We start from the raw sequence: 13,783 nt of genomic DNA on the forward strand, positions 1-13,783 counted from the left end.
AAGTATTTGGTATATTTTACATTTTCTAGTCAATTCTCTCTTGCTTTTTTTTTTTCTTAGAAATATTTCCTTTTTTATTATACAGTTTCCCGTAGCTGGAATGGTGGCCTACACCTGTAAACTTAACACTGGGAATCTGAGGTTGGAAGATTGCAAGTCTGAGCCCAGCCTGGGCAATTCAGTGACTTAGTGAGACCCTGACTTAAAATGAAGAATGAAAAAAGGACTGGGAGGCTCTGGGTTCAGTTCTCAGTACCATCAAAACAAGCAAACAAACAAAAACAGGATTTCTTATCAAGAAAAATGTTATGTTTTAATGAGCACTGTTATATGTCTTATAGTTTTTATATAAATAAACTTTTAAAAACTTATCTCTAGCTTAAGCAGTTTTGTAATATGAAGGACAATCCTCTCTTAAACCTACCATTCTAGGCATTATTTCACCATTTAGTCTTTTTTTTTTTTTTAAATGTATTTGGTACAGGATCTCAGTACACAACTCGGACTTGGAGAGAGCCTCCTGTTTTCAGGTACCCCAGGGTGGGATTACAGGCATGCGGCACCACACCCCATCCCAGTGGCCCACTCAGCATGCCCAGGGGTGGGGCTGGTGTGCATGTGATGCTGGGGATGGAACCCTGGTCCCTGCGCTTGCCTAAGCAGGTGCTTAATCTGCTGAGCTATCTTGCTTCCCTAACATCTTTAGTCAACATCTATAATAATTTTAAGCACTTGCAATTATAATATGTATATAGTTTTGCTCTCTACTTTTTTCACTTCATGTTCTTTTTTGTTCTAGTTTATTAGTACATGTGTGTAGTACATACTGTTTACATTCCTCATGAGAAGGTGCTACATGTGTATAATATCAGGTTATTTCATAAGCACTTTTTCACATTGTTTCATAGTAGTCATACTTACTACCTTAAATGCCTGTATAATATTCCTTTGAGTTACCATGTTTTCATTCCCCTATCACTGAGTTTAATTCCAGGGGTTTTTTTGTCATGGTTTTTAGTATTCTAATAAATATCTTGGTACAGCTATTTTTTTCTGGACAGAACTTCATTATTCCTTTGAGTTACTTTTTCTCAACAGATTCCACAAAGTACAACTCGTAGACCAAACAATATGAAGCATTTTTTCCTTTGGTTTTTGTTAGTTGTTGAATGCCTGATTATTTTGTTTGCTTTTTAGTTAGTCACCTCTGTGCTTCAATTTTGTTGTACTTATTACTTACAAAAACTTAAAAAGTTCATATTGCTGGCTACTGTGTTTCAGTATATATAAATCAGACTCTCCTAATGTAACGAACTGCCATACAATAGCAGGTCTGCATGAAGTTTCTATAAATCCAGCAGGAACATTTTGTCAGTTTCTGTGGGTAACTGTGCAGTGGGAAAAGTTGTTCTGCAGGAGCTTAAGGGAGAGCATCCCCTTCACTTCTCAGTTAAGAAAATGAAGTAACATGGAGAGATAGCTCAGTGGAATAAGCACCTGCCTGGCAAGAAAATGAAGTAACAAATAGTTTAATAGTTGAAGACCACATATACTCTCATTGTCTCACAACTTGGTTTTCTATCATGTGTATACAAAATATGTAGGTGCCAGCCCCAATTCTTACGGTTTTACTCACATATATTAACATAAGTCAAAACTTCAAAGAACATAAATTAAATAAACAAAACTTTATTCTAATTTAATTCACTGAAGCTAGTGATAGAGCTGCTTAATGATTATTTGGGTTGTGAGTAAATAACTGCAATTTTTAAAAATATACTGTTTAGATTTTTATCTATGGAACTCTGATTTTATATTCTGCATTTGTGTGTCCTGGAGATCCAGTGTACCAGTCTTAATCCTTTTAAAAAGAAAATGATTTCTCATTTTACAGCTAGATCCCTGGAATATACCCTCTTATATCTGATTGCATAAACATAACTTAAAATAGAATGAGGTTCTCAGTATTCCACCCAAAGTAGCTCCTTTATTGTCATTGTTACCCCTGCTTTCCTCCATACTTAGTGATAAGACCAGGAATTATCCCCAGCCCTCACTTTGCTTTTCAGAATCTAGTTATTTCCAAGTCATGACTACAGTGTTGTCAGTGTTTTCCCCAACTGTTTGTTTTCTATTACCACCGCCTTAGTCCTGACTCTAGACTACTGTAGCAGTCCATTCTGTCTCCCTTTAGTTCCTCTGTGTTTTGTCCTGTCTTTAAAACTATTTAAAATCCTCTGAAATCTGTTACCCAAATCGCAACTTAACTGCAGTTCCCAAAGACAGCAAATCAAAGTGGGTTTTCTTCATTGTTTCCTGTATGTGCTGTCCTGATTGCCAGTTTCTTAACCAACAGTAATTGTCCCACCTACCACCTTTCCCCAACCTGAACCTTTCCTATCTGCACCAGGTAGTGTGGCCACAGTTAATTGGCCACAGTTCCACTCCTCACATCCAAACAGTACATGCCCCACTGTTTTATCATTTACTTTCTGTTTTTCTACCTGCATTAGAAGATCGTATGTCTTTGATGGACAAGGAGTCTTAAATCTCACAGTATCCCGCACTATGTTGGTAGGCAGTAACAGACTAGAGATTGAGGGGATGGACTCCGAGGAGACATAAATCTGAGTTGAATTCGGTTTCTGCCACTTGCAGGTATAGGACCTTCAATGAATTACCAAACTTGTTTCCTTATTTATACAATAAGCATGATTATAACCCCTCCACAAAATTTTTGAAAAGATTAAATAAATATGTATAAAACGTGTCTAGCACAATGTCTAACATGTAATAAATACTAAATGGTAGTAATTATCATGCTAGCTGCTCAGTTCATGTTGTTCAGTCACCGTAATGATGACTGACATACAATCCAGGAATAATCTATTCTCGTCTGACAGATGACTATAAATATCACATGATAACAGCGTTAAGATGTTTTCTTACAGTTACCAATAGGCTTGCTGGAACTTGAATACAGGGCGTTTGGGATTTGTCCGTTTGTTTCAACAAATGGAAATTCAGAAAATTCAGGATATTGTTTTGCTCATATGTAGTCTAACCTAGTGCAAAGAAGGAATTGCTGTCAGTGTGCTGTTGTATATTTAAACCAAAACAAAAATCACCTTTTTTGTATGTAGATATTGACTCCATCCTAAAAAGATTTTTGTTTTACTGCTAAGGGTTGAATCCAGGGGTTCACATATGCCAGGCAGCAAGAAAGAAGAAAGACATTGTTGCAGCACAGAATATATTATCATATAGGAAGGATAAATTCTAAAACTAAAAATACTCACAGAAAGTTCTACATTGTAGAAAAGTCATCCTTCTGTGTCTCATGTATCCTATCATTTAAATGTAACTGAACCTCTTTCAGAAATTAAAGTAGGTAATAAAATCTAAAGTTACTTCAAAAATTAAAATTAAATAGAATGATTTGTTCTAATGGTGTTTGTAAATAGGATCACAAGTCCGCATCTTGTACAGCAATTAACCACTAAGAAGAATATATGCAGTGTATTATTTGTTGAAACTGTACTTCGGATTTGATTTGAAACTGCCTCATTGCTATCTGTTTATCAATAAAACTTTGAAAAAAAAATAAATAATTAAAATTATACAGCAAATACAAAAGATTTAAAAATTTGCACGTCTCTGATAGAGTATTAGAATACAAGTGTTATAAAAAGAGTATTAAAGTATTGGTAAAGAATGCCTTGTTCATAAATTAATTAAAAGGCAAATATATTTAGCTGCAGAGTGAAAACAGCAAACCATACGATACCCAGATAATCAAGGATCAGAGTATTCTGGGGATTTCAGTAGCCATTCTCAAAGCTGGGGCTTGTGACACAACCGTGTCAAACAGAAAAGCTGTAGGAGTTGTAGGGTCCCACTGATACCAGTAGGAGGAACACAGGACACAGAACGAGTCACTAACATGTGTTTATTTTGTATCCCTTGTGTTTGCACTATCTAGGATAAAAACTAGTCCCTGGCCACTTGTTTGTTTCTCTTCTTCAATCATAAGGCATGATTTACAGTCTTTTTTCTTTTTCTTTTTTTTAAAACAGGGATCACATGCAGTGGTCTGAAGAAGAAGCAGCAGCTGCCAGAAAAAAAGTAGAAGAAAACTCAGCTGTGCGAGTGGAGCAGGAAGAGCAAGGTAGCAGTGACACGCGGCTCCTGGAGCCCAGCTTCCCTGTTTGATCTCCAGCTTGTTCCATTCACACCCGCATCACCACTTCTTCTCTGTCACTGCTTTTGAGAGTTCTTAGCTTTTGTCTAAGCCAATCAATCCACTCATTCTCTTTGGTAGAATTCCCAGTTCTTCTGGTATAGTGGGACCAAAATTAATGAAATAAATTATGTATTCACCCTATAATTGGTCTTTTGGTAGTCATATTGCTTTTTCTGGGAGTTACACATATGGGTGGCATTTTGAGCAAGATATGAAAATGTAACTTTAAAATCTTTCTCTTGCTATACTGCTGTCAGTATGCTATTGTATATTTCACTTGCTAGAAACTTTGAACAAATTCATAAACTCTGAATAAAAAAGATGAAGTTATACAAAACATTGCTGGTCTTTTAAGATAAAGTTTTAATAGGGATTGAAAGTACTCTTCATAGAGACCTCTTATTTATACCTTAATTTAGGTAAGCTCTTGCCAGCAGTGCTGTGAAAAACTTGGCCTGTGCTGCTGTCAAAAAAACCAGAAAATGACAAGTGTTGGCAGGGACTTAGAGACATGGGAATGAGCCCTTGTGCACTCTTGGTGGGATTGTAAAGTAGTGTGGCCACCATGGAAAACAGTACAGAAAGTGCTCAAAAAAATTAAAATTAGAACTTCCATATGATCTAACAGTTCACTTCTGGGTTGTATCCAGAAAGCTGAAAGCAAGATTGCAAAGAGATATTTGCATCTCCGTGTTCATAACAGCACTACTCATGATAGGCAAAAGAAGCAGTCAAAATGTGCATCGTTGGGTGACTGGATAAACAAAATGTGGACTATACATAATGTGGAATGTTATGCTACCTAAAAAGGAAAAAAATCTTGTTACATATTAGAGCATGGCTGAGGACATCGTGTTAAGTGAAATAAGTCAACCACAAAACGAATGCTACTGTATGATACCTCTTATATGATAGCTAAAATAATGAAACTCATAAGAACAATAATACAGTGGTTGCCACAAGCTAAAAGAAACAGGGAGAGCAAACTATTTAATGGGTTTAGAGTTATAGTTTGGCATGTTAGACACAGTCTGGAGCTATTTTACAACAATGTGAGTACTTAATATTACTGGGCTATGTGCTTAGAAATGCTCAAAATGTTAAACTTTATACTATGTGTTTTTGCTACAATGTAATGAAAGTACTTGTACATCTCCCAAAGGAAAGAAAGAAGAAAGAACCCCATGTCCTTCTCTATGCATATCTAGGAACTCAAAGACACTGGACCAGCTCCTGTACGCTCTCTGAGATTTACCACCTTATTTTTCTAAAAATTACTTCTTGCTCAGAACATACTGGTTCTTTTTCTTTCCTTTTTAAAATTAATTTACTAAAGGACCAAGTAGAGAAATTTATACAGCTCAAAAATAAATTCTCAACTAAGTTCAGTGAATTTTCACCAAGTGAATACATCTGTGAGAAGAGCACCCACATTCAGAAACAGAATAGTACCAAAAACCTAGCAGCTTCCTTATTCTTGTTCCCAGTTACAGTACTTCTCAGACTCCTCACAGCTCATAAAAAGCAACCTTTATTCTAGTTTTTAATGTCATAAAGTAGTATGCCATAAAAGCCTTGTTCTGTCATTATCTTTTTTTCTGTTATCCACATAGCAACATCCCTGTAACCTGTGAGTAAAGCCAGTCATTAAACTACAGCCCTTGGGCCAAATCTAGCCTGTTGCTAGACCGTTTTTATAAATAAAGTTTTATTGAACACAAACATAACCACAAAGTTCAGCAGTTACAACAGAAATTCAGTGGTCCCACAAAAACTAAAATAGCTACCAGTAATTATTTAGCTTTTATTCCTAGGTTGATCAGCTATCCTGAAACTCCCCAGGGAACAATGTTTGCATTCCTCCTCTGTGTAAGCCAAGCATAGTGATAATGACTAATCCACTAGTAGTTCATTGTTGTCCTGATGGCATTAGCCTACAATGGAGACTGAAGTGTGAATCAGAGACATTAGGGGAGACTGAACTAGTGGCCTTACTCAATGAAGTAGCCTGCTGTAGTACCTTGATAACCTCTTATCCTCTGCATCATTTGCTGTCCTTAGAGGTAATTCTCCTTCCTCAGCCTAAGCATTAGCATGTCCTGGGGGTGGACAGCAGAGAAGATCACCTGATCCATAGCGGACATTCTATTTTTATAGGCTCAAGCCATGCAGGCCCAGAGTGGAAAAGGCCAGGGAGTGTTGGGGTTGGATTTGAGGGTGCATACCAGTGGTGGTAGTGCCTACAGACCAGCCAGCATTGCATTCCTTTGCAAGAACTCTGTCACACTGTTTCTGAGGAAGTATAACTTTGCTTCTTTGCCAGCAGCTGCACAGACATATTTTCCACATTACTCAAGCTTCTGCTAGTGGCCACCTGGATATGACAAAGAAAGTCAAGCCTAAACTAAATTAAAAGTTATCAGCCATTTTAATTCATTTCCAGGAAGTTAAAATTATCCGTACTATATTTCGGATAATATGAAAAATGGAGGATTTTTTTTCATCCTCTTTTGAATATTTCCGTTCAGAGCATAAATACTTGTAGATGAGCAGAGCTGATAATGTTCTCTTAAAGCGCTCTGTACGTGACTGCCTATTTTGTCCTATTTATGTTAACAATGAACTTGAGTGAAGCTAATGAGAAGGTTATTTTAGGGCCTCGGAGACCGCAGAAAAGGAAAATGACAGTTCCCACAGAACCATAGTGTGACCAAAATAGAAAGGTGGTGACTGGCCTCTCTGGAAGCAGGGAAGGCAGGGAGGAGAGGGCTGATGGTACCACTTTGAGGCATTTGATTTGCTTACTAGTAAGTCCACTTTTTTTCTGAAGCTCATTTCTGGCTGCTGTAAAGGCACAGAACAGAAGATTCAATTTCAGAATGACTCAGAGAGGCAGAGATTTCTGCTGGGGCCCATTTGCCTTCCTGTAACACTACTCAGTACCGTGGACCTTGGTGTCAGAGGTCCCCTGCACAGGGGGGCACATTATGAAGTGACCACCTTGCTATACTTAGAGTAAGGTTGCCAGCAGGGTGGTGAAGGAAGAAAACTTGCTGTGTTGAGGGGCAGGACATCACAGTGAGAGCCACTCAGTACGGGTTCTGCTAGAGACTGTAGACTTCCCAGTGTGTGGAGGGCGGGGTGAGGTTTCTGACGAATCAAGGTGAAGAGATTACTTAAAAGCTCTGGTTCTGCACCTGGTGAGAACCCAAAGCAGGTCTTCACCTGGCTCTTCTGCCAGCACTTGTTAACCACCATCTTTTATTCCCTAGGAGAGCCCTAAGTCTTTGAAAGAGCCACTTTTCTCTCATCACAGAGTACTTCATATGCAAATCATTATAAAGCAGGAGCACTGTTCATTGACCTTATCTCTGTTAATGTCACTGGGAGGAAATACTGGTTGTTCTCCTGTGCTGGCCAACTCTGGCACATTGCTTTTGGTGTCTGTGTAGCTTGCTCTTCTATCACTTTCCTCCCCCTCTACTTACCTGTTGTCTTAGCTGTGGATGAGAACCAAGCCAGGAAACATCCTCAAAATCTGAAAATAAGAACTTACGCATCAAAATAATAGTCCTTTGGTGCAGCAGAGCCGACATCTCATTTGTGTGATTAAAATCTATAGCGTACAGGCTCTTGCCTGCAATATTTCTTTCAATTAGATTGCCCAGATTAATGATTTTTTAATTCCACATTTCCTTTTTGTAATTACTTTTCAATTTTATTATAGCTCATATTTCTTTTAAAAGCAGGTTAACTCAGAAATGAGAAAGATATATTTGGCAGTTTTTGAGTTAACATGATTATATTTTATAATTTCCTAAAAAGATCTCTAGTGTGTTATATCTCAGCCGATTGTATAGCAAATGTAATGGGTTTTTAAAACTTAATAACAAAAGCAGCTGCTATTTCTATTTTAAAATATCCTTGTAAATAACTACCTACCTGGGGTAAATTATCTATGTCAACCAAAATAATAAGTCTCACTGTACTTCATCTTCTGAATGAATGTCTTACCACACAGGAGAATGTTCTGTGTGGAAAAAAATAGATTAAAGTTTTGTACTTATGAATGCAGGGAATTTGTTTATAAGATAGCTTTGGCTGTTTAAAATTTCATGCAGTGCTTTCAGCAATATACTTGTAATGTTGTAATTTTAAGAGTTTTCTTTTATTAGACAATGAACTTCATCAGTGACATGTGGAAATTTCCAACATAGAAAGCTCAGGTATTTTCATAATTGATGTACAAAAATAACTTCAAATTACTTTTTGTTACATGGCAACTTAGAATAAATTTTCATAATTCATATTAATCATATCATAGATGCCAGATGTATAAATGGTTTAATTCACTTTTTTAGTTATGATACTCAGGGTGATTCAGAGTGAATTCTGAATATTTAAGCAGAGTCAGTGTGTCATGCTCCTTCTCCTCAGCATTATAGAATTTAATAAGTGAATAATTGAGAGGTTGCTTCATCTGGCTGTGGCCAAGCAGATCGCTACATCCCTTTTACTGCCATTGGCATAGAGCGGTTATTTCTGAATTGGCAACTGTGCAAAGGGAAAAAATGTTCCTCTAAGAAAAAGTAATGATTCATATGCCTGTTAGTCAGTCAGTCAGGATCAAGACATTACAGATTCCTCCATACAGGGCCTTTTTATTGACCTGAACTTGTAGAATTAACAGGTTGAGACTGATTTTTCACTTCAAATCAGAGAGTAATTCCTCTAAAGCCCCTATTACCACCCATATTCATGGAGTTCAGGATATTAAATCATACACTGAAGGTGTTTGTTGTTTCCTGCTCATCACTATGAGGAGTTTGATTAAGCTTCTGTGGGGGCTTGAAAGCTGGCACACAGTACTGGGATCTGTGAAATGGCCAGCACTGATTGGAGACACCAGTAAAACCATAGCCTTAAAAGGCCACACACATGCCAGCCCATTGGTGCAGCTGCTTCTCTGCTTCATCCCTGACCCATGAGTTCATCTATTCTCATAGAACATTTTATGTTTCTATCATTTATCATAATTTCATCATATAAGATTGCATGGTTTATGTTTTATATAATTCAAAGAACAGGATTTAATTCTATGTTTCTGAACTGTTCTAATGAAGATTAACTCTAGTCAGCATTATTTTTATAATAACTTATACTGATTATAAGTTACATTGAAGTTTCAATTTCAACTTGATGCTTCATAACTGAAAGTAAGAATCAGAAAAATAAATTATTTTCAGAGAGATTGTGGTGGGGATTCGTGGTGACTTTGTATAGAAAGATGGAGTCATGTAATGGTTGAGAGCACAGGCTTTAGAGTGTGACAGACTTGGTCTAGGTTCTCATTCTGTTCTTTCTAACTAGGTGACCTTGGGGAAATCTTCAACCCTTCTCTTGAATTTCTTTATCTGTAGATTGGAATAATATTTTCTAAGCAATATTAGTAGTATTAAATGAGAAAAATTTCAAGTCAAGCATTTGACATAATGCCTAACACATAATAAACACCAAATCTATTATTACTGTTATTTTTAATGCTATAGTTACTGGCATATCTTATGTAATTATTGGTTTCTTTTAACTTTTGAATGAATTACTTGAAAATGACTTGAAAGCATAGACATATTAGCATACCTTGACTAATGTTATCTAAGAGTAATTGAGTCCTTGTTTAAGATTATATAGGCTAGAGTTAAATTTAGATGCCTTGATATATTTGTTATCTGAACCAGATTGCAGTCAAATCACTATGATTAGTTTTCTTTATAAATTATGACGATTAGAACAGTAGTAAAGGGTCATGTTTAAAACAGAAATCTGAACCACAAGACTATATTGTTTGCAGAACCGATACTGTTTATTCTCTTCAGACTCATGATACAATATGAAAATGCATAGAATTTTTGGATCTTAAATAGACTGTAGAGATAGTTATAATTCAATGTCCTCATCAAATGAGGAAATTCTATAGGAAAAATGAAGATTTCGTCCATGATTGCTATTTTTTTAAGATATAGAGATAAGAACTACCTAATAAAAACTCCAAAGTTTTGTGATTTTTATAAAAGGAGTAGAAATTTTAGAGATATCATCAGTGTCTTTAACTGTTGTGCAGATGTTTTTTCTTAATATTATTATCTTTTATTTTTAAATTGACACATAAACTTACCCTGTTTCAACATGCATATTTTGCTTGCTCATTCCCATGTTACTGGGCATTTGAATTATTTCCTACATTTTTCCTCCCTTGTTTCTTTTTTATTTTTTGGTGTCTTAAGATAGGATCTTACCAGTTAGCTCAGGCTGGTCTTGAGCTCACTGTGTAACCCAGGCTACACAGTGATCTTCTTCCCTCACCCTCCCGCATATGAGGATTGTAGATGTGTGCCACCATGCCTGGCCACTTTTTTCTTTTATATGTAGAATGTATGTATATTTTTATTTTTTATTTTTTCATTTATTATTATTTGAGATAGTGTCTTGCTATGTACTTCAGGCTGGCCTTGAACTCATTAGGTATTCCAGGCTGGCCTCAAACTCATATGTGATACTCCTGCCTCAGCCTTCCAAGTGCTGAAATTACAGGCATGTGCCACCACACGTGACTCTTCTTTTAAAAATCATGTTACTCCCTTGCTTCCCTACACTGCCCATGATTAATTACTAGGGAACGATACCCACAAATTAATCAAGGTAGAGCATTAAATTCTACTTACTAGTTATTAGGCTCAACTTCACTTCACAAGTAGCTTATTACTGGAAACCCACATACTGGAGACTTGACTGTATGAGGTCTCCTTAGCTTTAAATGTAGGTCTTTTGGCTGCTTTTTATTAGGCAAAAATTTTTTACCTTCCTGGAAAGAGTTACAAAGAGAGGTTTAAAGGTAAGAGAAGAAAAGACCATTCAGGAAGGCCCTTAGAAAACTTGGCAGTTTCTGATTGCTCCTGTGTCAAATTTCAGAATATTTTTTTGTTTTTCTTATTGTATGTTAGGTATATTTCCAATTGTTAAAAGTAAAGATAGAACTATTTTCAAAATATACATTTTAGTTTAACCATAAATAGACTCCTTTCTATTGTTGTAGATGAGAATGTACTTTAGGCTTAACATCACACAATTCTTTTGTTATAGAGACCCTCTTTTATTTCTCAGCCCTAAATACAGATAGGAGTTTCTGTCTTTATAGCAGTCCTGCTGCTGGAGACAATTCAGCCTTGATGGAAGGAAAATCTTGTGGCTACATAGATGGAGAGCTGTGATACAAGGGCATAAGGATAAAAATGGAAAGAAAAAAGGAAAACTATAAGGGCTTCAGGACAGGGCTGTGTAACAAAGATGAATCTGACGGCAGGCAGCCTCTTGTTCTAAAGGTAGAAGCTTCTGTAAAATTATCAAGGAAATGAATTCTTTTTGGTTTTGGTTTTAGTTTTGGAAATAGTAGTAAATTCACATAGATCATAGTTCAAATGAAAACACTCCTTGAAAGGGTGGTCACCAGCTGCTCCATCCCCCTCCTGAGAGGCAACCGGTGTTACTCACAATCAGATTATCCTACCATAGGTGTTTTGTACAATGTGGGTATCCATGCACACATATGTTCCTGTGTATATACACACATATTTTTCCTCCTCTCTTCTTTAATGAATAGTTGCACAGTATGTGTACCTTCCTTCCCCCTTCCAACACTAAATCTTGGAAATTATTCTATCTTCATTAGAAAGCTTTTACGTTCTTTAAAAGTACTTTTTAAAGGTCATGATTCCATACTGAGTAGAAGTAATTCTTAATCCACAGATTAGGTCTAGGAATTAGCCTTTTACATAGTAGAGTTAACGGTGGATGAATGAAGGAGTGAATTATTTTATTTAAAGTATGTATAGGAAGAAGAAAAAGGCTAAGAAATGACTGAAGCTTTGAGACAAATAATCTAACACTGGTGTTAGCCCACAATGACCTCACAAAGTCATTCTTTTTGAGAAAGCATCAATAAAAAAAAAGAAAGCGTCAATAATTCTCTTTAAGGTTTCATATTAGAAGTCGGTAGAAAGAGATACCTTTGGAAGTTGGAGAATAGTTATAGGTAACCCCTCTGCTTCAGGAGTCAGGAGATAACATCTGGTGCCATTTTGATTGGGCCTCTAAATCAGAGTAAGTGGGTTCAGGTTCTTCAAATATAAAAGAAGGGGCTTGAAGTACACTAGTGAACCTTGCAGCTCTAATACACATTTCTAAGTTCTCTTCTTGATCACCAGTTTGCACATTTGTCATATTTTTAGTGTCTTCAATATGCCTACTGTATTTCTAGAGACTTAAAACATGAAATGTCTTTTCTGTGAGATAATAAAAAGCCACAAAAATTATTGAGGAAAATGTAGCTAAGATTCCAAGATTTAAACAGTAAAAAGTAGTTTACAGCAATTATATTCCTCACAAAAATGGATTGGCCACACAATAAGATAAAGGCAGATTTATGGAGATAGGACCTCAAAAACCCACATACTTTTCCTTTGAGCTAGGCCAGCCCGGTCTTGAACTCACTGTGTAGCATAGGCTGACCTGGAAATAGCAGTGCTCCTCTTGCCTCAGCCTCCCAAGTACTGCGATTGTGGGTAGGTTGTACACTGGGCAGCAGAGCCATTTTGAAGAGAATTAAACCTTTTATCAGATAAATGAAATTACTATAATATTAAAAATTACTCAACATTAAATATAATTGTTAATAATGTGTTCACATACTTTAAAATATTTAATTTGGGGTGTGTGTGTGTGTGTGTATGTGTGGTACCAGAGATTGAACTCAGGACCTTGTGCTTGCCAGGCAAGTGCTTATTCTACTGAGCTATCTTCTTGGCCCAACTTTAAAATATTTAATTAAATCTAATTATCTAAATAGTGTCTAATAGTAAATGTAATTCATAGTAAAATAATTTTTTATCTTTATTTTAGTTAAGTATGAAAATGAAGCTAGTAAATACTGGGACACATTTTACAAGATTCATAAGAATAAATTTTTCAAGAATCGTAATTGGTTGTTGAGGGAATTTCCTGAAATTCTTCCAGTTGATCAAAAAGCTAAAGAGAAGATGGGAGAACTACCATGGCATCTTGCCGAAACTAATGCCACAAACTGTTTCTCAAGAGTGCCAGAAGAGAAAGAACAGTATGAGAAAAGCTCTGGTTCGTTGGATGGCCAAAGCAAAGAAGAGTCTGGTGGTCTCAACCTCAACTCCAAAGAGCAGAGCAAAGGACTCCTGAAGACCGATCTATTTCCTGGCAGCGGTGCTACTTTCAGGATACTAGAGGTACTGCTCTGAAGGAATGAAAGCAGGAAACAACAAAAATTTAAAGTTCACGTTCCACATTATTTTGCTAATGATCCAGACTGTTTAGGTGAAAAACGATTAAATCTAATTATATGCATGCTCAATATATTTTTTACACATAAATAATATTTGAGGGGACTGGGGAGATGACTCAGTGGAATAAGTGCTTCCCTGGCAAGCGCAAGGGCCTGAGTTCAATCTCTTGTTC

At 36.4% G+C, this 13,783-nt stretch overlaps 1 protein-coding gene across 7 annotated transcripts in view; it reads left to right on the forward strand.

Moving 5' to 3' along the window:
- Positions 1-13,783, forward strand: part of Mettl8 (methyltransferase like 8) — an 88,866-nt gene that overhangs the window by 61,895 nt on the left and 13,188 nt on the right. For 6 of the 7 annotated variants that reach the window (XM_023719149.1, XM_023719147.1, XM_012515492.2 and 3 more), the window contains 2 exons: positions 4,077-4,168; positions 13,199-13,554. In XM_023719149.1, the coding sequence (XP_023574917.1) occupies positions 4,077-4,168; positions 13,199-13,554 (448 nt within the window). The remainder of the gene's footprint in view (positions 1-4,076; positions 4,169-13,198; positions 13,555-13,783) is intronic. The other variant, XM_023719151.1, reaches the window with a different exon arrangement.

This window comes from Octodon degus, unplaced genomic scaffold, assembly GCF_000260255.1.
Source record: "Octodon degus isolate 3935 unplaced genomic scaffold, OctDeg1.0 scaffold00065, whole genome shotgun sequence".
In the NCBI taxonomy this organism is placed as follows: domain Eukaryota; kingdom Metazoa; phylum Chordata; class Mammalia; order Rodentia; family Octodontidae; genus Octodon; species Octodon degus.